We start from the raw sequence: 22,161 nt of genomic DNA on the forward strand, positions 1-22,161 counted from the left end.
TGCACTGAGCCCAACTTCCATCACCATCTTCGTCGCTAGAACGTCGGTCCTCATCCACCCAACGATCATGGACGCTCTTGATGGCAGATTTTCAAACACCAGCCACTTCCCGGCCCCTCGAGACGACAAAAAAGATTAATAATTCGATAAGAAAGAGAAAACAGATGAGTTGGGTCAATCAGTAGTGAAAGCCAGCTCAGATTACCAGCTCAGCGTACTTTAGGTGACTTAGTTGGCGAAATATCAGGGCAAGGCACAGAGTACGTCGGCTGGGGAAATCAAGTGACCCGTTGTGAGCTAGGCCTGAAAGCCTGCGAGCGAATATGGCAATCCCGAACCAAGACGCTGGTAGCGATAGCATGAAAACCGGAACGACATTGAATCAATAGGGAGAAGCATCAGTAGGTATTCACGCTTCTCTGAGGCTCCTTTGGCCTAGTCAATACAATCATAAACAAATCTTTACCTCATATTCATCTCGACGTAGTGCCTGTCACACTTAAAGAAGTCTCAAAATTGTATGCCATTCTTGTAGCATGCCTTCATACAGTGGCAAGACTTGGTCAGGCCTGTCACCCACCAAGATTTGCCTACACCCCACAGTAATCAGCATCTGCATGCATGAAGAGGTCGTGCTGCACAGAAATCCGTCGATCCACGCAGGGTCTCGCGCTCTTACAAGATCGGTCGAATGAGCAGAGAGCGCCCGATCACGAGCTTCGATGGCTCTAGAGAATGAAGACGTGGGAGAGTATCTGCTCAGGGGTGCTGAGCGATAGTGTCACACTCCATTTTGCTACGTCAGTATTTGTCCGACACTCTTCGGCTGAGAGAAACCACTGCCACAGGGAAGCATAAGCATTGTACACGTTTCCATGCTGCAATCTGTGGTGTGGCAGGCCTGATAGTGAGGGTGTATCATGACCCCTGCACCGCCACATCAGCGAAACTTGGCAGCATGTCACGACATGACAATCTAGGCAGTTGATCGGCGCACGACGTCAACTTTTGGCCACAGCGCACCCTCTTCATCAGCCACAGCAAGGCAGGCTTACATCAAGATTACATCACAGTCGTGCTTGGGTGCATACACGCACGGTAAACACATGGTTATTTATCACGGCGTCACGCAGCAGAGCAATTCGACATTTCTGATACTTTACAGAATCAGAATCATTCATCACCATCATCCTTCTTCCTCCTACAAGTCAGACTCAAAGGTTCTCCGGAAACACAAACAAATTAAACTTTCACCTCATTCAAAATGTCGAACCTTTTCAACAACAAGGACCAGAACAACACCGACTCCGTCACTGACGGTGCGACCGGTGTCGCCAAGACCGGCACAGGCAGTAAGCAAAAATCCTTTGCTACCTTGCATTGACCACTCACAGGATGCAAAGAAGAAGCTAATGATTTTCCGCACCGCAGTTCTAGGTGACACCCTCTCTGGCGTCACAAACACCGTCGGCGGTGCTGTCGGAGGCGCCTCCCGCGGCCTGGGAGAGACCGTCAGTGGCGTCACCGGTCAGGCGGGCAAGCCGCTCGGCGACGGCGTCGCTAATGTAGGCACGTCGCTTGAGGGCACCGGACAGGACGTTGGCAAGGCGGCTCGGGATGCGGGACAGTGGAAGTCAAACTAAAGGCTGGTTGTGCCGTTGTGGAGGAGTGATTATGTGTAAATATTCTACTGAGAGAGTTTGATACCTAATCAGCATATCCTAAATGCTATGATATTCAAAGCCAGGTTGTCATGGAGCTCGTGATGCGCAGTTCGCTGTCAATTGGCAGATCTTCCATTTTCCTGTCCCTTTCAAAAATCTGAGGAATGCACCAGATTATCCAGGCTTATGCTTAAGAATTAGACCGATCGTAAACATACCGTTTTGTCCCTAGCTGTGGGCACAATATGAGAGGTTTGGCCGCGGTTGTGTTAAACCCCCCTCCCCCCCCCCCAAACGCCTCTGGTTTTTGGGGGAAATTAAACAGATAACTTGGCAATCAATATGCTCGCAAAGACTTCCCTCTCTCTCAGAGTTGGTACACATATCCAGCGGAATGATTTGTTGTCGCTCCTTAACGAGTTTGTCGAGCCGAATGCTTGTTAGGAGGCCTTGATTTGAGTATTGATCAGACATTCTAAGCAATTCTTTGTACTGTGTACAAGCCGCAAAGACCTTGGGAGGCGTCGTTCACTTTCCAGGTGAAAAATACTTCGCACGACTTCCAGGATTTACTGTCTCGAGGAATTCACGAGGGCAAGAGGCAAGAGTGAGAAACAAGAAGAAGCAAGAAAGGAAGAAAATGGTAAACAGAAAAAGAAAGAGTACTTCCAGAGGCAATTAAATAAAAACGATCGCAGCGTAATCAAAGCTGTGCACGGGTGGCTTGGCATGACAGCGCTAACCCTGTCATCTTTCAGGGCACAATCGTTATCCAATAAATCGAGGCTGGGCGGCCGGAAAGGGAAAGTGGAACAATGTTAGGTCTTGGGGTCCCAGGGGCCGGTGCACAGGCCAACACAATGATTCTGTACTGGACACACACAGTGAGACACCTCAGAGAAGAGAAAGAAGAGAAGGTATCTGATTGTGAGGGTAATGCTGAAGCCTAGGTGTTCCATACGTATGACAGTGGACGAGGTGCCTTGAGGCTCTCTCACACCGGTTTAAGCAGCATTGCACAGTCCTGGAGGAAGAGTTGTGACCGAGAACATAACGTTTGTGCCTCTTTCATGGATCCTGCAGGATTGATCTACATAGGTCGTTTGAGTCATTCATGTCTCCTTGACAAACAACAGCAAAAACACGGTAGGCTTATTTCTTGACGCGGGTGACTTCAATCTCATCCTGTTCAAGGGTTACATGGTCAGCGCGACATGGCAAGATTACAGTGGCAGGGCCAGAGACACGCACCTCGAACTCGCCCGGAACGATCAAAGCTCTAACCCCATGGCTCTCGAGGTTCTGGTGCGCACGAACATACTTGACGTACTCAGGGGCGCCAGGACGGACCACATTGTCGGCGAGGATAAGAGCCCCAGGCTTTAGCAGGCCCAGCTCCTCACAGACCTTGAGGTCCTGCACGTACAGGTCCTCGACATGGTCCAGGAAGAGGACGTCGACACCCGCAGTAGCCAGCTTGCCTTCCTCCTTGAGGCGGCGGATGGATTCGTCCGCGGGCCCGACCACGATCTTGATGCTCTCCGACAGGCCGGCCAGCTCGATGATCTTGGCGGCGACGTCGGCAAACTCCTGGCTGAACTCGAAGCTCCAGACCACTGGTGGAGGCGAGCCCTGGGGGTTGGCGCGCTTCATCGCGTCGGCGAAGAGGATGGCCGAGTAGCCCAGGTACCCGCCCAGCTCGACGAGGACCTTGGGCGCCTCGGCCGCGAGGATGCCGGTGAGCAGACGCTCCTTGTCTGAGCCGACGCTGATGAGGAAGTCCTCTTGGGCGGAGAACTCATCCATGGCGGCGAGGACCTTGGACGGGTTGCCGCGCAGGTCGGACACGAAAGGGTGGTTCTGAAGAAACTCGAGAACGCGGGCCTCACGACCGTCTCCGAACTATCGACACGGGATCATGATCAGTGATGGCCAATGGGATGGGTCAACGAGGCCGACGAGGCCGACGAGGCCGACGAGGGTGGAATAAAAACAATGATGGAAATTGTAGACAACGTACTTCAACATAATCATCATCCTCAGCATCGACCTTTCCAAGGGAAGGATACTTGATCGTATCGATAGACATTTTGGATTTGTTTGGGTGGGTCGGGGAATATCTGGCAGTTGAAAATGTTTTGAATAGAACACAGGCAGAGGTTTGTCACTGGACGAATTCACGAAGAATACAGAAAACAAACAAGAAGAAACTCACGACATGATTTATATTTCAGTCCAGACAGGCACTGAGTCCCTCCGGATGCCGGGGCGGATTAATTTCTAGCGAATTAGAATAAGAATGTGTCCGGCCGGATTTAAGTAGTATTAGTGCTTATCAAGCATCCCTCCGGGCTTCCATCGAGGTTGATCGTGTGTACACAACATGTGCTGTAGAATGGGTATTGTCGATTATATTCCTACATTCCTCCTACCCAAACTTTGGCAAGAGAAGCACATTGATTTCATTTGGAAGAAACAAAGAAAAAGAAGGAAAGAAAAAAAAAGCGGAAGAGAGACCCAGGGTGGAAGCGCCTCTTCGGGTCTCCCTGGGGGGAAAGCACATTGAATTTGGAGGGCATTGATCCTGTTGACTTGTTAAATCTGAACCGAATTGAAAACAAAAATTTCTAGAAACACCTTACTTGTTCAAGCCCCTTTCTACTCCTTTGATTCTTCCTCGTCCTCCTTTCTCTTGTCCACCCTGGTAATTCCAAGGCTGTCGCAGGCAGAAACATGGTTGCCGAGGTGCCATTGTGAGCAGCATCAGTTGTAGGTGGACCTGAATATACCAATGGTTAGCAGTAATAAAGGTGAAGATGTATGGGCAATAGTAGACTAGGCAAGACGTACTGACAGATGTATGCCGGAGTCCTAATCAGGGGCCGTTACGGATGCAGCTGGCAGCATGAATACAAATCATCACTGTTCTACACCCTCGGGCTGAAGTTATCTTCGAGGGCAGCATGCTTTAGATGGTGTTTCTGTTCTTGATAGCCTGGGACTGATCCTCAGGCTGGCCCTCAGGCTGGTCATCATCTCTTTTATTGTCGTCATCTTGGGCCTCAGAAGAGCTGGAGCTGAAAGAAAGCTCATCATCCTCGTCGCCCTGTGAGAGTTTCTTTTAGCATTGAGGCTGAATACTAGATTGAAATAGTACACCAAAATGACTGATGCAGAATGCAAAGAGAAAGAAAAAAAAAACTCAAAGAGTCCATGTACTCACCTCGCCCGAACAATTGCACATGACTGCGCCATTCTCAGTGATGGTATGATCCCCCTGAAGGAACCCGCCACAGGCATAACAGAACTCCGCGCCACACTCGCATATCATGTGGTTGCAGCCGTCGATACGCTCCACAATGACACCGCATTTGCGACGAGGGCACTGGATCCAGCCCTCCTTGATGAGGACCTCGTGATCCTGTTCGCCGAGGCCGCCCTCGGGGCACTCGCCAGAGTTGACGTGGGCATCTTTGACAGACCCGCACCAGACGCAAGTCTGCTCGCCGCACTTCTGGCACTTGACGTACCGGGCGCCCTCCTCGATCTCGAGGCTCGAGATATACGTGGTGCATCTCGGGTTGCTGCAGTATGTGGGGTCGGGGTCCGAGAACTCCTTGTGCTTCTCGTCCCACTGGGCCAGTAAGCTCTGGTCCAGGTGACCCTGGACCAGGAAGATGGGGATGCCACCGGGGAGGTCTTCGCAGCACATTGGTGGGTAAGTGACTCGAGAGAGCAGGGCCCCTCGAACCGAGTACTCTAGGCATCTGGGGCACCCTACAGGAACCATTATTGAGTCAGTGTTTGTTTGTGATCCAGGAGTATCTGCTTGTGGATGGCTTGGTGGGGAGGGGCCGACTGTTCTTGCAAAGACTGTGGCTAGGTTGGGGCTTGTTGAAATGTTCTAGGAGGGTGGTCTGGAAGATGCTTACAGCTGTGGCCGCACGGGAGCTCAACCATCTGATCTGGAGGGGCTTGGGTCTCACAGAAAAGGCAGGCAGGCAGGGCCCCCGCCAGAACGCTGCCTGAACACGGTTGTCAGTCTGTGTTGATATAAGTAGGAAATAGCTGCACCTAGAACACATCTGTGAATCACAGCATGTTCAAGAGTCTCGATACGATGGTGGATTCAGTCTGGATGACTCACCTGAGAGGGTACCCTGGGCCTGCTGGCGCGTCTCGTCTGTGTTGTTGTTGGGAGAAGACATGGTCGTGTAGTGGGGAGGGGGAGGGGGGACGCAGTGTCGGTGACGATGGTAATGGTCGTGATGATGATAGTGGTGGTGGTGACAATGGCAGTGGTGGACAGTGATGGCGATAGTGATGGTGATGGCCACGACGAGGGTGATGGCTGTGATGGTGAAGTTGGCGGTGTTGGTTATGGTGGGGTTGGAGAAAGATTGAATGTTTTGCACAAGAAAATGTTCCAATACTGGGGTAGATGTGGGATGGTTTCTTAGAGCAAAAGTTCAGGCTTAGGGTATTTTGTGCCTCCATGTCTAAAGTTTCTGAACTCCAAAGGCTGCCTACCATTAAGCAAACAAAGTGGCCTGTGCATCTACTGGTTGAGTGAAGGAGGCATCTCAAGCCAGACTGCCTGTTCCAGCCCAATCTAGCTATGGGATAGTTATGGAACCTTCGTGAATTCGGCAATTGGTGCTTTCTGGTTAACCTTTATCCTCCTCATGACCATACATCATCCCTATAAGGTTATGAAAGCATCAGTATTACTTTACTTGTTGATATGAGAGTATTGGGCCACATAGTAATTTATGACAAAACTCCACACTCTGATATCGAAGGATGTTGCCAAAGTAGCTACATAATGGCACAATTTGTTCTCACCCATACGATAAAGGCTTTGATATTGTTTTCATCCCATTATTATCTTGTTCCTTTTGTCTTGTGGCAATGTGTTTCTGCTGCCTTCTTTCAAGCTGGGGAGGCCTGAGGGGGGGGGGGGGGATGTAAAATGAACGAGACAAGCAACATTTCCAAGTGGTCCACATAGGACTAGAACAAAACTTTTGAAATAGCTAATTACAGGATATCAAGGGCTGGCATGATGTGAGAGAAAAGACTGTAATTAATCGCAATAATATTTTGTACCGGTATTGAGATGAGGTGCAGAGTTACTCATCACTCATGCCGTGTTCATAGGCATTGCAATTTTTCACCTAGTGGTGAGATTGGAGAAGCGAGATTCGCACAAGAGAGAGCAAGAAGACCATGTTTCAATCCACCAACTATTAGGGAGAAGAAATGGAGAGACACGATTTGAACACACAAAGATACCTAATGCTAGGCAAACAGAATCTGGTAGGCAGATGCACAACCTGTTTAGTGAGTAAATGGGCAAGCAAGTGCCTAATTACCCAATAACGCATTCGCTATGTGTCATCAAAGAATTTCTGTCTATGCTTTCTGTTCAATTCTCCTTGACTGAGCCAGGGCCAATGAGCCCAGGATTTGAACACAAGTAATATCTATTAGAAGAAATCTTTAGCTAGATATATCTTGCTACAAGGGGACTGAATATAGCACGTTTACTTGTAGACTTTGATTTTCCCTTAGTGTTGTGCTGCCTGCACCAACTTTCGAAACTCGTCCATGATGTGGTCCTGGACCAGGTTTCGCGTTCTGCCATCCAAAGTTTGAGCTTGAAGTAATCAAGGGTGTGAGGTATGTTGACTTGGAGCTTTCCTGAAATCCCATGACAAAACCAATGACATTGTGTATTCCAGACACAGACCTACGCATCTCAGTCAAGACAGAAATCACAGGCCGGGTACATGATTCCAGGAGGAACACTGCAACCACAATCATGAGAATAAAATCCTACCTACACACAACAAAATGCCAGTCACCTGCACCTGGGCTGCCTCTATATAAGCGTTCATCTTCTAAACTTTCTCCCGCTGACGAAACTTGACTTCACCAGCATTGTTAAGCACAACATTTTGAAAGCTGAACAACTTTGAATCCAGAAAGGCGAATAGCCAACCCATTCTTCTACTTCGAATTGACTTTGATCTCCAGTATGTGTCAGGCTCTTGAACAAGCGAGTGGATATCTGCAGATTCACAGCTTACTGACATTTCCCTTCAGCATTCCATTTCCGGCTAATACCACCAAGGCATCAGCTTTTCCTTCTCTAACAGATACAAAGACGAAACTCTTTCTCAATGCCACAACCTACGGACAGTATGTTCAAGCTAGACTACGACCTGCTCTCATGACCTTCAAGTTTCCACCGTCTACTTGTGTACTTATGTTGCTAACTTAGCTGCACCCTACCCCTCCTCAGAGATATTCTGGGATCCAGACGAGCCTTTGAGGCCACGCCGTAGAGACCTTCGGCCGCAGACCATTTCGCTTCCTGAAGGCTCACAGCTCTGCACTGTGTGCCACCGACCTAGGGCACAGATGCCCGGTCCCATCGCATGGGAGACTGTGCCATGTGCTCATTGTGAAGAGCACGCCTATACCGTCCAGATGGCTATCGATTGCAATGTCTGCCTTGGACATGGGCGTGTGACAGTGGCCACTCTATACTGTCCAGGCGATCAACACGTGCTGCAGCCCATGGTCGGTGGTCTCACCCATACCATTGGAACCGACTTTCCCAGTGGTCCTAGTGGTAGTAATACTGGCAATAGTGGTAACGGCACGAGCGGTGCTAGCGGCGGCAGCGGTGCCAATCGCGGCCACGGTAGCAATCGCAACCATGGCAGCAATCACAGTCATGGTAGCAGCCGCCGCTGATACTGGATTCTAGCAGTTGGCGTGTTGTCTGAGAGATGGACTGGCGGGTGACGAAAGTTGTTGTTGTTTTTCTGGCGCTGCATTGATTACAATTTCCGTCCGGATATTTTTGATCCAAACGGAAAGCGTTGGCTTGTGATTGTCTGGGCAGCGCGTATTCAAGTACTCGAGTATCTGACAAATCAAAGACCTTTTTTCTTCTTCTTCTTTTTCTTTCCTTCCTTTCTTTCTTAATCAAGCAAACAAAGATACCATGGACAGAGACTTCTTTTCTGCGTCGAATGTAGGCTATGTGAGGCAAAACCTTCGCAAAAGGGATTCCGCCAGTTCCGATCACACCAACTTCAGAAAAGTGTGGGTAGTTAGGCCACTCGACTCACTCCTTGCTGCCCACAGGATCACCGCCATCTACCGATACCTAGGTATTATTGCCGTCGGGCGGAAGGATGCGGAAGAGGCGCATATAGATCTCCGACGTGCTCCTTGGAAGAAGCTTATCACTGACGTTTAAAGTTGTGGTACTATGTGGATCCCTAGCAGATCTTCCCAGCTTCAAGCCAATATTTCTGCGAGGCTGTACGAGCCAACGGCGTTTTCGTCGACCATGGGGTAGAAGAGTTGCTTCATCTCCGGCGCGAGGAGCATGCTGGTAACGGCTTTGGACCTGGCGCCGAAACTAGTGTAACTTTAAAATCACGCTCAAGATGCTGATTAAAGCAAACTCGGATGCCCTTTAGCCTAGGACATGCACCTGGTAATAATAAGATTGATGTTTGGGAGTTGGTGCTTGGGGTCCCATCAAAGATACATCCCATGATCTTGCGGATCCTGGTATGGGCGAGACCATTTCGAGAAAGGGGCTCCTTACTGGTCTCCCTTCGTTTACCATAGTGCCTGTATTCCTCACTTTTTAGGAGCTCGCTTCGGCTGAGGCGTTCTGCTCGCTTGGGGCGGTTGAGCCCCAGCTCTTCATGTCGGAAACACGAGGCCCGCTGGGTGGAATTCGGACACGGGTGTCCCTCGCTTTATCAATAGGAGAGCGACGGATAAGCGGGAGTATCCCGAGTTCAGTCAAATTTGGGATGGGCCAGAGGGGCACAAAGTACGTCATATCGTCTAGCTGCCGCGAAGCCGGCGGTGTACTCACTCCTGAAATTGGTAGGACGAGTAATTTTGTGTACATGCTATCAGCCTCAACAAGGCACGAGCCGTGATCAGCATCACTTTCACAACGCCAATCTTGCCTGGTTTGACCCAACGATAGACACCATTCAGTTCGGAGTGGACTGGTGATCCTCATCCGAGTTGTTGATGTCACGGCCTTCGCTTCCTGACAATTGTGACTCAAAAATTCCCAACGAGATTTGTGGCCTGATCTCGCGTGATCGGCGAGCGACGACCCATTGGTGGTCGGTCTTGAAGATGAGGAGGAGGAGGAGGAAGAAGAAGAAGAAGAAGAAGAAGAAGAAGAAGAAGAAGAAGAAGAAGAAGAAGAAGATGATGATGATGATGATGATGAGCCCAACGCTCGCAGAAAGCTCGCAGGTACAGACAAGCACAGAGAGAGAAGAAGAAGAAGAAGAATAAGAAGATGACGACGGGCGAGCCAACGCAAATTTGTCAGTCATGTCTCTTACGGAAATTGATTTGGCAAGAGGCCTAATTTCTATGACATTGGGAATCCGGGGACGTTGAGATGCATGGAGTTGCATGACTCTTGCACAGGCCCACCGGGTCCAGCCCTGGACCATGGAGTCTCGCCGAGCTTGCACCGCAAGCAATGTCGCCTCGGCCTTAACCAAGGTCGCGCGTCACAAAAATCCTCACTTTTCTTGCCTCCCCACCGGATCTAGATAGGGAAGAAGTTTGGAGCAAGACTGGCACCACCCCACCAAGGCGGCTCCATCGCAACGCAACCTGCCCCAGTGTGGGCCTCGCCTTGTCTGCCCAACCAACCAACCACAGGGCCAGTTGGATCACCCCGTTGTGGGGTGACACCTCTCGTCAGATATCGTGCCATGGGGAAAGGGCTCCATTGCTGACCATACCGGGCGTCGTCTTGATTGCCTGGAGTTGAGCTGGAACGGGACTGGACCCTGGTTTGGGTACTATTATAGTCAGTACCATTGGAAATGTGCATACCATAGTAGTAGCTCTGCTGAGTTGGTGGTGAGGTGGGTGGAAAAACACTAAACCGCCCGAGACCGAGGTCGGCGAGAACAGTGCCGTGCTTTGTTGATATTATCGTATAAGAGGTTTGTTTGCCTTCTCTCCTGCTGCTGCTTCCTGGATGGGTCCTTCCTTTTTTGTTTCTCTTTCTCTTTCTAATTTCCCTAACGCTTGCTCTGTCTCTCTTTCCCTCACTCCTGCTCTCGCTCTTGCTCTCTGAACAAGAGTTCAGACCTAGGATTTGTTTGGGATCTCTCCTTCCCTCGATCGTTGTGTCTGTGGTGTGGTCTTTGCCCCGTCAACTCACAGGCACACGAATTTATTTCGTCCTCACTCTCAAGTCGTAAAACAAGCAGAAACAGCACACATTTACGAACGATTCCTCTCGCCCATCAATTGGCTGTACACGCACAAGATGGCCAACACAAACGAGGCCGTCGGCGACCAGGCCCCCAACACGAGCGCCTCACCAGCTGCCAGCATCAACCATGGCCCTTCTGACGAGGTCAGCTCGCGGCCGGTGACCTTCCTGGGACAGAGCGGGCACCGTCTCAACCTCATCCAGACGGCGCTGATTGTGGCTCCTGCCTACATATGCTTCGGTTACAATCAAGCCGGCCTGGGTGGTCTGCTCACCGAGGACAACTGGGTGAAGACGTTTCCAGAAATCGACACGGTCAACAGCACCGGGGAAACCAAGAGCAGGAGATCGACCCTCCAGGGCTTCGTGGTGGCCACCTTTGTCATCGGCGCCCTCATCGGCGCCCTCTCGTGCTCGTGGTCGGGAGACAAATTTGGTCGTCGCAATGTCATCTTCTTTGCCGCCGTGTGCAGTCTCATCGGTATCATCCTCGAGGCGTCGTCATTCGGCCTGCCGCAGTTCATCGTGGGGCGTGTGATCCTGGGCTTTGGTGTTGGACAGCTCAGCTCGATCGTGCCCGTGTGGCAGAGCGAGACAGCGGGCGCGGCAAACCGAGGGCGACACGTTGTCATCGATGGCCTGTTCATCTGCCTCGGATACACACTCGAGTCGTGGATTGACCTGGGCTTTTTCGAGTACAAGACCGGCCCCATCACGTGGCGCCCTCCCATCGCCATTGCCAGCTTCTTCTCGATGGTCATTATCGCTGCTATCTACTTTTTGCCCGAGTCGCCGCGCTGGCTGGTGCTCAAGAACAGGATCGACGAGGCCCGCCACGTCATCGCTGCCTTCCGTGCCAAGCCGGGCGACGCCTTTGAGGTGCACGCTGAGGTGTCTGGTATCGAACTCTCGCTGGAGGAGGGCACCGGCAAGAAGGTCAAGCTCAGCGACATGCTCTCCATGGGCGAGGACAAGCTGCTGTACCGCTTTGGGTTGTGCATGCTCCTGCAGTTCTTTCAGCAGATGTCGTATGTACCCATCCTGCACTTCATCCCCTCCTCGATCCCTCTCTAGAGAATTAGATTCCCTGCTAACACAGGCTTTTGTTTCCTAAAGGGGAACCAACCTGATCTCGGTCTACGCCACCATCATCTTCCAGACCAACCTCGGCATGAGCTCAGCCAACGCCCGCGCCCTTACTGGCGGCGCGCTGACCTGGAAGTTCCTTTCGTCCTTCATCGCCTTCTTCACCATTGATCGTCTGGGCCGTCGCGCCGTCTTCATGATCTCGGGCGCAGGAATGTCCTGCTGCATGATCGCGCTGGCTGTCGCCACATCCTTTGGTGTCGAAAACCACTCCGCGCAGATCGTTGCTGGTGTCTTCATCTACCTGTTCAATACCTTTGTGCCGATCGGATTCCTCGGTGCCAACTTCCTGTACTGTACCGAGGTCGCCCCTCTGCGTCTGCGTATGGCCATGTCTTCCATCTCCACCGCGAATCACTGGCTCTGGTAGGTTGATGTCCTTCCTCCTCTTTTTCTCGAAGTCGTCTCTTGCTGATAATCTCTCTTGCAGGAACTTTGTCGTTGTTATGATCACGCCTGTCGCCATTGACACGATTGGGTGGCAGTTTTACATTGTCTTTGCCTGCATCGGCGCCTGCATCCCGCTCTCTGTCTTCTTCTTCTACCCCGAAACCATGGGCCGCAACCTTGAGGAGATTGATCTCCTGTTCAGGGACTCGCCGTCCATCTGGTCGACCGTCAAGTTCGCCAAGAGCAGGCCGATTGGTCTGCCGCAGGAGTTTGTTCATGACAAGTCGAAGCATGAAGTTTCCCATCTGGAATGATGAACGATTGTTCTTTTAATTTTTCATTTTTTTTTTACGCTTGGGCGTTTTGGGATAGTCAGAAAAAGAAGAAAAAGAGGGCATGCATATAAACGAGCAGACAACCAAGCCAGGGACGGCTTGGGCGATGTATGATGAGTCTGATATCATCATCTAGGCATTTCGAGGTTGCATGAGGGTTGGCGTTGATATGCTGTGGTATGATCAGATGAAGATACCAAATCCAATCACATTTGCATACAATGGGGGTAGAAATATCCTAATTCCATTCAGCTTATTGGACTCTTGCGTGTGTGCACAGCTTTGAAGGACATTAATCATTAGTGGTATATACCGACTGACCAGGTGCTCTCTCCTTGTCAGCGCGGCGAGAGTCCCGAGATGGCTGATATCCTGCCCGGGTGCGGCGGCCCGCTCCCGGAGGAGCTCAGCGGGCTGACCTCGTCTGTTACCCCCTGTGCTGCGCTCACATCCACCGCCAGGTGCTGCGGCCTCATCATTGCCATGACCGTCGATGGTGGCACTATCGTAGTAGCCACAGGCGGGGGGTGCTGGATCGGCAACCTCTGGCTCTCTGTGTCGCTGCTGTCGCTGCTGATTTGTACGTCTGGTATGGTGGACTGGGATGCGGATCCAATGGGGGAGGGAGGCATGGTGTGGTGGTGGCCCTCGTTGTTGGCGACGCCGACGTTGTTAATGTTGTTGTTGTTGTTGTTGTGACGTCCAGAGTGGGGGCTTGGGCTGGGGTGCCAGTATTCCCATTGTCCGTAGGGGCTCAGGTAAGGGTAGGCCGGGCTTTCTGGAGGAGGAGGTGGCAATGGGTAGGGGGAGATTTGGTACTGGGTGCTGGTGGTGCTGGTGGTCCCTTGTGAGCCGCGGGCGCCTGGGTGGCGGTGTGGTTGGTTGTCTGGCAGGTCGAGGATTGGCCATGGTGGTGGTGGTGTTGTGGGAGAAGAGGAGGAGGAGGAGGAGGAGGGGCGCCATTGTGGGTAGGAGGAGGTTAGGTAGGGATCTGTTGCTGGGTATGGCTCGGGTGCTGGTGCTGCTGCTGCTGGCGGTGGTGCCGCCAACCCGTGCAGCCCACTGCTCACAGGGGATGCAGACGAGGACGTGGAGCCCTGCCTCGCGAGGTCAAGAGCCGGGTTCGAGCTGAGGGGCCCGCCGGCGTGACTACTGCTACCACCACCACCACCACCAGGTCTCTGGCCCCAGCGCTGCATCCACGAGATGGGCCCGGCCGCTCCTCTTCCTGCGCCGACGGTCATGACCTGAGGGACGGCGAGCCTGGCGCTGGACCGTCTTGGTATGACTGGTGTTGGGGATGGCGTCATTGTCATGCTGGGACGAGGTTGGTGGTACCGGTCGGGCAGGTTGAGGCCTGGCGGGCGGAGATCGGTGCTGTACATGCTCGAGGAGCGGTTTCGGGCCTGTCTGCTCTGCCTGCCGGCTGTGGGGGTGGGGTTGTTAGGAAGGTCTTGCAGGTGGGTGTATAGGTTTAGTATGGTGGTGTATCGTGTGGTATCTCTTGGTTGTGGTGAAGCTGGTTGGGATTGGGCCTGTGTAGGTATAGGACCGGGCTGGACATGAGGAGTCGGGGCCGGAGGAAGAGGAGGAGAAGGAGGAGGAGGAGGAGGAGGAGGAGGAGGAGGAGGAGGCTGCTGTCGTTGCTGCTGCTGATGCCGACGACGTGGGAAATCCGCCTGCGAAACAGGAGCCATCTCAGGCGCGTTGAAATCAAATGGCGGCGGGTTATTGTCGTACTTCTTCAGCTTTGCAAGTCGTCTCTGGCGCCGGTGCAGGAGCACCACGGCAGCGAGGATCAAGAGGACGGCAAAGGGAATTCCCAGGCCCAGAGACAGCTTGGCCGCGAGCTGGTCGCGGGAGTACTGCACGGCCCTTGCGCCGCCGGCCGAGGATGATGATGACGAAGTGGCTGTTGTGGATGTGAAGGGTGGGTAGGATGGGACGACGGTTTCTATGCCGGTGAGGGTAAAGGACGGCGATCGTGGGGAGAGGATGAAGGAGGAGGGGGAGGAGAAGGGTGTCGTCGCTGGTTTTGTCACCGTGCTACTGCTGCTCTGGCTCGTTTCTGTAGTTATCGCCAGGGACGACGTCGTCTCGGTCGAACCAACGCCCCTCCTCTCCAGGACCTTCTGCTGCGCCGCTGTGCTCAATACCGTCAAGGTTCCAGAACCGCTCGAGCACGTACACGTCTCAGTATCGTGGTCAGCCTGGCAGCAGAAGTGCTCCGCGCTCTTGTCTCCATCGCCATCGCCGCATGAGGGCGCACAGTCTGCTACCAATTTCCTGCCTGCGCTGTCCGAGGCTAGACATGGCCATTCAAGTTAATTCAAGTCCCTGCATCATCACATGTCGTGTCTCTCTCTCTCTCTCTCTCTCACACTCACCTCCAGGCCAGATGATTCTCCCGCAGGCCGCCTCATCCCAGTCCCGCTTCGTACAGGCGCCCCTCAACGCCGTGCTCCTTTCTGAACCCGGGTGCGAATGTAGGCTCGATGCCGTCACGACGCACAGGCTGTTCTCGGGGGAACAGGTGTATCCTTGAGGACAGCACAGCGAAGGCGCCCCCTCTGTTGTTGTCGAGCTGCAAGGTTGATACTCTGGTGGAGCCTCGTCCTTGGACGGGAAAAAGCGCTTTGTCGTGCTGCTACTCCTGCTGCTGCTGCTGCTGCTGCTGCTGCTGCTGCTGCTGCTGCTGCTGGTGGTGGTGGTCTTGATATTATCCCCCGACGACGATGATAACAATCTCGTCGTTCCACTGGCGACACCCTCCTCTACGTGGGCGGCGCTCCACGGTCCCGCGGTGGCTGCTGGCAATACCTGTTGCAGCTGGCTCATATTATATCATCTGCAGCTGTGTGGTGGGGGTAGTTCCTCAAGTCCATCCTCCGTCGCGAAGCTAGTGCTTGCGATGCCTTTGAATTTCTCAACAATCGTGAAGAAAATAAAAAAGATGGAGAAAATAGTAGTTTAAAATAAAAGATTAATCTTGTCCGCGCCCGGCGGGGTCTCTTCTTCTTCTGTTTCCTCCAAGGCTCGACCGCAGCGATACCTCTTGTGAGAATGGGTGGTGGAGAGGCATTGAGGTTTAGAGTGGTTTGTTGTTTTCAGCTGAGTGCATGTGGTGTGGTGGGTGGGTGAGGGGGAAAAGGAAAAGAAAAAAAGAAAAGACAAAAAGATGAAGTAAACTAATCAAGGTTTCAAAAGTGGCTCGGGTCTTTTGCCTCGCACCCACCAGCCCTACCAACCATGATTTAGTTTTATTCAGTCTTTGGTCTCTCTTCTACGATTTCTTCTCTTCCATCTCTCTCTCTCTCTCTCTCTCTCTCTCTCTTTCTTTCTCATCTACTCCAAGCTTTCTCCCAACACACTTCGTGTCTCGCAAGCGTTAGGCTGCAGACCACATCGACCCGACCTGTTCGGGACCCAACCCAGGCCCCAACCCAGCCCAACCCAGACCCTCCTCTCTCTCTTTCTCTCTCTCTCCGTCTTCTCAAGCCAAGAAAACTCACCGTGCTGCCTGCTGTTCACTGTTGGGCACTAATGCTACTTGCTACATCAAGATCTGACAGTCCACACCCACACACATCCATTGTGCGAACCAATAAACATAAAGGTCGAACTTTTTTTGTTTCTTTCTCAGCCCGCAGACTCTCTCACATTGTACTGACTTACCGGACAAACGTGTAAGCTCAGACCAGAGTGAGATCACACAAGAAGAGATGGAGAAAGAAGAGGGGTAAGTAAGCGGTAGGATTCTCACCCCAGTCTCCTGGTGGAGGAAGAAAAAAAAAAAGAGAGAAGAAAAAAAACCGAAAGAAAGGGAAAGAGAATGAGAAGAAAAAAAACAGGTAAGTTTTCTGTCTCTCTTGTCCACCTTGTCTTAACTGGACCGCCGCAAGTGCGGGGCTGGGGATCTGAACGCCAATGTGGGTGTGCGGCGCGAACTCGACTCGCTGGCTGCAGTCGAAGTGGGTGGTCGTCGTGCATGGCCGCAGGGCTGACATTGCCGGGCAAGGTCTGGTACTGTTACATCATGGAGCTCGGGCCCGAGACTTGGAGGGTTCCTATTCGTCTAGGGCTTGTTGCTTTGGTGTTTTGTGCTGATGTGGATTACTGTATTCTTTCTGCTCATACAAACACCCACTTTGCATTATCTTACGGCCGTTCTTTGAAGAGGGGGAGGCGGGTTCGTTGAACTGTGTTTCGTGGGTAGTCTTGTTTTGCCTTTCAAGTATGCAAGGAACGAAGAGAGGAAAGTTGGAAGGAAGAAAAGGCCGTGGTGGTGATGATGATGATGATGATGATGATGATGATGATGATGATATTCTCCCTCATCCTTATTTACACACACCCAATGATCCATACGCCTTTCGTGTATGATGCACCCGTTCAACCCCTCCCCTTCTTTCTCGTCCCAATTATTATCGTACACACACAAACACAAACACATACACCGACACACCCACCACCCACAAGAACATGCATATTAGAAATATTCACACACCAAGTAACCCCCTCCCCCCAGGTTCCGTAAGCCACCTCCAAGACACACACACACACACACACACACACACACACACACACACACACACAATCAACAAACCCAATTCGTCTGCCGAGGCAAAACCCCCCCTCCCCCCCCCTCCAATAAGCTCCGCTTGCCCGCATTCACATCATGCGCCATCAATGCCGGCGCCGTGTTCAGCCCGCGCCGATATGCCATTACCACACTTTTCTAGTCTCCTTTTACCTTCCGCTGTTCTCTTGCCCGTTTGTCAGCAAAATGCATGCATCGCGCACGTGGGACAATCAGCGGCAGCAGCGGTCTGAGCCGATAAGAACTAAGCCCAGTAGAGGAAGACGGAAGAATAAGTGAATGCATGCACGGTCAGCAGCATTACGATCCTAGAGACGCCATGAGTCGGCTTTGCGTCTTATCGATGGATGACCTGTAGCTCTCTCTTGTCCGTGTGTGTGTGTGTATGTGTGTGTGTGTGTGTGTGTATGTGTGTGTGTGTGTGTATGTGTGTGTGTGTGTGTATGTGTGTGTGTGTGTGTATGTGTGTGTGTGTGTGTGTGTGTGACAGAGCAGTTGAGGAGGATTGATCGAGAGCCTAATGAGTATTTGTCACAAAATTAAAGAACAAAAACTATCCAAGAGCGCTTGTGTGACACTGTCGGGTTTTCTGTCGCTTATTCGATATCATCGTGTCTTATTATTTGCCGTCTTTGTGTCCGTGCATCATGTTTCTTTCGACGTCTGCTGCGGGGCCGACCTCACCCTCGCCAGCGCCTCATCCTTCATGTTCCGCAGCTCGCCCGCAAGTTTCTTCTCGAGCTCCTCCAGCACCCACTCCGCCTCCTCCTGGCTGCCCATGAGCGGTGACCTGGACCCTACCCAGCTCCACTGCAGGTTCTCTGGGTCATCCCCCACCACCTCCTCGTCGTGGCCTCCTCCTCCTTCTCCATCCTCACTGCCGCCGCCGCTGTTATCCTTCCCAGCAGTCTTCCCGCCGTGCTGCTGCTGGTGTTGCTTCCGCCGCTGCTTCGGCACGGGCTTCTTGTGCGTCCCCGCATTAGACTCGTCCTCTCCGACGAGCTTGAGGAACCACGCCCATTCCTCGAACGAGTACTTGCGAGGCGGGTGGGTACGGAGGTGTTGGGTCACGCGCGAGATCTCGTCGATGAGCAGGATGGTGAAGTCGTTGCGGTCCTCGGGGATGTCCTGGGGGAAGTCGGCGGCCATCCTTGGTATAGACATGGTCCTCGTCATCTTGAGGGTGTAAGGATCGGGACTCTTGCTGTTGTCAGTTTGCCATTTCCTGGCTTTGGTGGTCGATCCTTTGCTTCCTGGGCGATTGTCGTTGAGCTTGAGCGTGTCGCCCGCTTTGCGAGATGACGAGGGCCGCTCGGTGGGTTCCCGGAAGGAAAGGTGGGCGCTGCTACTACCGTTCGTCTTGTTGGCAGGTTGACGATGTTCCCCCTTCTCCAGCGAGGAAGGCGTATCTGCGACGGCTGTGTCGCTGTTTTCATCGTTGTCTTCCGCAACATGACCCTTCTCCTCTGGTCGCCGGGTGCTTTCACCTGCAAGCTTGTTTACTTGCGTCTTCATTCGCTGGCGGCCCACCTCTTCCTCCTCAGCGATCAACCTTTCCTCCTCTTCCTCCTCTTCTTCCTCCTCCTCCTCATCTTCGGTTTCACTGTGATTGTGATGCGGCTGAGCAAGTCCCAAGAAACCTGGCGGGCTCTCTTCTATAGTATCCTCGTCATCTGCATCTGCATCTTCAAAGACCTTGCCCCCCGACAGAGCTTTGGCCAGAACCTTGAGCTCCTTCTTGATACCCCTCTCGCCCGGCAGCACCGTCACCGTGCCCAGCCAGTCTGTCCACTCCCGGATCAGCTTGACCACGGTGTCGCCGGCGTTGGAGATGAGGACCGTCATGGTGGGCAGCGCCAGGAGGGACCAGAAGACGAAGAACGACTTGCCCGCAGGGCTGCTGGGCGTGACATCGCCATACCCAATCGTCGTCAGGGAGACAAATGCAAAGTAGAAGCCATCAAAGTAGGTCCAGCCCTGGTAGGCCACCTCGCACTGCCAGAAGATGGCGGCGCCCACCAGCCACAGAATCAGCCACACCGTGGTGGAGACGCCCATGGCCATCCATCGCCGCCTCTTCTCGGACCGCGCCTGGATCTTCCTCATAAGCTCAAACTCCTTGTGGCGGCGCTCGAGCTCCGTCAGGGCCGTGGGCGTGCGGCGGTTGCTGGCCTTGCTGGAGATGCTACGATCGTCGTCCGTGACAGGGATCAGAATATCGTCCTTCCCGCGGCGGATCATGCGCTTCAGCATCCGCTTACGGTTCTTCTCTAGCATCCGCGCGCCCAGCTGTCTCCTGCCGCGCTCCAGGATGAGACTCCGAATAGAGCCAACAACCAGACCGAGGCTGATAACACCAATCAGTGCGTAGGGGATCAGGAGACCACGGCCTAGGCGGGTCTGGCAGTAGAAGTCGCCAAACCCGACGGTGAACAGAGTGACGTCGGCCCAGTAGACACCATCCAGGAACGGCCAGCCCTCGATCTTGGAGAAGACGAGGGCACCTAGCAGCAGGTAGATGAGGAACATGATGGTCTGCAGCATGAGGGTACGCTGGCTGGTGGTGAGCTGGAAATCCTTGGAGTAGTACCCCTTGAGGGCGCCCCAGACCGTGACCACCATGAGCGTGGAGCAGACAAAGTAGAGGATGGCGGCGTAGATGCCATAGTAGAAGGCACCGGACCAGATATATTCCGTCTGTGGCTGCCGCACCAAGGGACCAGCGGCGGTGGCACACAACGCGACCAGCAAAATGGAAGAAATATACCATGTGACGATGGTGATAGGCTGGGCAATGGTCCACCGGATCTTCCTTGCCATGTTGAGCAGCAGGATAACGTTTGCAACCAAGGCCAGGACTAGCTGGATGGCGTTGATGACAGTCAGCCTGGGTAAATCTGCTGTTAGCTACCTGCTTTCCTCTGCTGCTGATTTGTTATGAGACCAAGGACTGCCATAACGTACCAGATGGGATCATCAATGAACACAGCAAGGTCGAGATCTGACCCTGTCGGATAGTACTGTCTCCAGGGCCGCACCAGAGCACAGACACTGAAGGCACTGGCGACAGGCCCCAGGGTACCTGCGAGCATAGGGAAGGCGGAGCTGGCGAACCAGTACCGGCTGGGGTCCAGGTGGGCCTCATCGTTGTGGATTCGTGGCTCTGCTGCCTCTCCATCCTCTGCCTCTTTCTCCTGCTTCGGTGACTGCTGTTGGTCGTCTCTCTCGTCGTCGAAGGACTCGGCATGTTCTTCGACATGGTCACCACTATCGGCCATCATCTTGACGGCGGTTATGTGGAGGGGGTTGTATGCCGAGAGGCGGTGGTGGTGGTGGCTCTTCGCCTAAGGAACCCGTAAAAGGGGGGGGGGGGAGGGCGGCTTCTCTGCTGTCTCTCCTTTCCCTTTCCCTTTCCCTATCTTTCTCTTACTATAGTATCTCGTCGATATGGTAATGTTGTCTCTAAGCGTGTATCTGAGAACGCCTCGGGATCCAAGTAAACATTACAGGCTGAATATGTGTAGTCCGGGAAAGCAGAAGAGGAGAAGAGAGGAAGGAAGAGAAAATGAGAGGAAGAAAGAGGAGACCTGCGTCAGGACGTCTTGAAGTGTCTCTAATCTTACGAGAAAAACATAAAAGTAGTCGTAGTTTAGAGAAAAGAAAGGCAAAAAAACCCCTAGGAAAAGACCAAAGAAGGTAGGCAGATCATTATAGGAGGGTACAGATGAAGAGCATGTCTGAAGAAGAGCCACATGATCCAGGTAGGAGAGGCTTTGATAGTGAGCACCGCATCTTGTGTCACGCAAGAAAACGATGAATGCCAAGGAAATTGACAGGGGTTGGCACAGGATGACGTCGGCGGATCGCGCCTTGGCAGTAACGTCTGTGTACGTGCTTTGGGGGATCTTTGGGGGATCGTCCCACTGAAGGTTCCCACTCTGTCAAACGCTTACAGAGCTGGGCTCTAGCGGTCCAGAGCTCTGGGATGATGGATGGGCAACAATTAGCGTGACCTGACCTGACCTGACCGTGCACGTGGGGTGCATAACCGAACCGTCGTTTCCGAGTCCTGATTGGCTGGGTGGGAAAAGGGCGTCACAAAGCATTGTTCAACCTCGATATTGATCTTGACAGACCTGACCTGACGACTCACTGTTGGAAGATGGGCATAAAAGAAAGGAATGTCAAAAGTCACGGTTGCGAGGCCTGATATTCATGATTTCTTGACTTTAGCCACATTTCATGGACACAGTGTCGACCCAATGCTGAAGTTTAGCAGGACATACTTAAGAATTCTCAATATGGGGTACATCTACCCTCAATAGGAAGAGATGAACATGCCTCCTACAACGTAACACTGTAGACGCTGTATCATAGAGCAAATGCCCAGATTCCCGTCATCCAGGGTGGACGTGGGGATAGTAAAGATGTGCCAAGACGTGAGGGTTAGGGTCACTGATCTCGTCTCAAAACATACCTCATTCGATGATGAGATAAGACAAGACGAGAGATGTCAAGATCACAATATCACATGGCAACTGAAACTTGGGACCAATACTGGGAGGACGTAATTCTTATCAATTGGAGCCCGGAGAACAACCTCCATCCTCTCCTCAGACACACACACGTTGTCATGCCTGGCTCTTTTGGTCAAGGGAGGCGCGCAGCATAACATGTCAAGATGGCGCCCATTCAAGGCCATTCTCGTCGTTCAACCACCAATACCACTAC

General features: G+C 52.6%; 5 protein-coding genes across 5 annotated transcripts; 2 read left to right on the forward strand and 3 right to left on the reverse strand.

Moving 5' to 3' along the window:
- Positions 1–1,264: 1,264 nt before the first annotated feature.
- M406DRAFT_342551 (uncharacterized protein) lies at positions 1,265–1,643 on the forward strand (the record flags this gene model as incomplete). Its single annotated transcript, XM_040921783.1, has 2 exons — positions 1,265–1,352; positions 1,432–1,643. 2 exons carry the CDS (start codon positions 1,265–1,267, stop codon positions 1,641–1,643), a joined length of 300 nt encoding a protein of 99 aa, XP_040772832.1.
- Positions 1,644–2,816: 1,173 nt separating this feature from the next.
- M406DRAFT_342552 (S-adenosyl-L-methionine-dependent methyltransferase) lies at positions 2,817–3,753 on the reverse strand (the record flags this gene model as incomplete). The annotated part of the gene is made up of 3 exons (XM_040921784.1): positions 2,817–2,849; positions 2,916–3,566; positions 3,685–3,753. The coding sequence occupies 3 exons, from the start codon at positions 3,751–3,753 to the stop codon at positions 2,817–2,819; spliced, it is 753 nt and encodes a 250-aa protein (XP_040772833.1).
- A 1,113-nt stretch (positions 3,754–4,866) lies between these two features.
- On the reverse strand, positions 4,867–5,660 carry M406DRAFT_265585 (uncharacterized protein; the record flags this gene model as incomplete). Its single annotated transcript, XM_040917746.1, has 2 exons — positions 4,867–5,441; positions 5,597–5,660. Coding segments are annotated over 2 exons (639 nt in total), but the record flags the coding sequence as incomplete, so codon positions are not given.
- Positions 5,661–11,013: 5,353 nt separating this feature from the next.
- M406DRAFT_64951 (uncharacterized protein) lies at positions 11,014–12,809 on the forward strand (the record flags this gene model as incomplete). Its single annotated transcript, XM_040924905.1, has 4 exons — positions 11,014–11,103; positions 11,137–11,987; positions 12,076–12,471; positions 12,536–12,809. 4 exons carry the CDS (start codon positions 11,014–11,016, stop codon positions 12,807–12,809), a joined length of 1,611 nt encoding a protein of 536 aa, XP_040772835.1.
- Positions 12,810–18,075: 5,266 nt separating this feature from the next.
- On the reverse strand, positions 18,076–20,708 carry M406DRAFT_50146 (uncharacterized protein; the record flags this gene model as incomplete). Its single annotated transcript, XM_040924409.1, has 3 exons — positions 18,076–18,606; positions 18,883–20,317; positions 20,395–20,708. 3 exons carry the CDS (start codon positions 20,706–20,708, stop codon positions 18,076–18,078), a joined length of 2,280 nt encoding a protein of 759 aa, XP_040772836.1.
- Positions 20,709–22,161: the final 1,453 nt, after the last annotated feature.

Source organism: Cryphonectria parasitica, assembly GCF_011745365.1.
Source record: "Cryphonectria parasitica EP155 unplaced genomic scaffold M406scaffold_8, whole genome shotgun sequence".
Taxonomy (NCBI): Eukaryota; Fungi; Ascomycota; class Sordariomycetes; order Diaporthales; family Cryphonectriaceae; genus Cryphonectria; species Cryphonectria parasitica.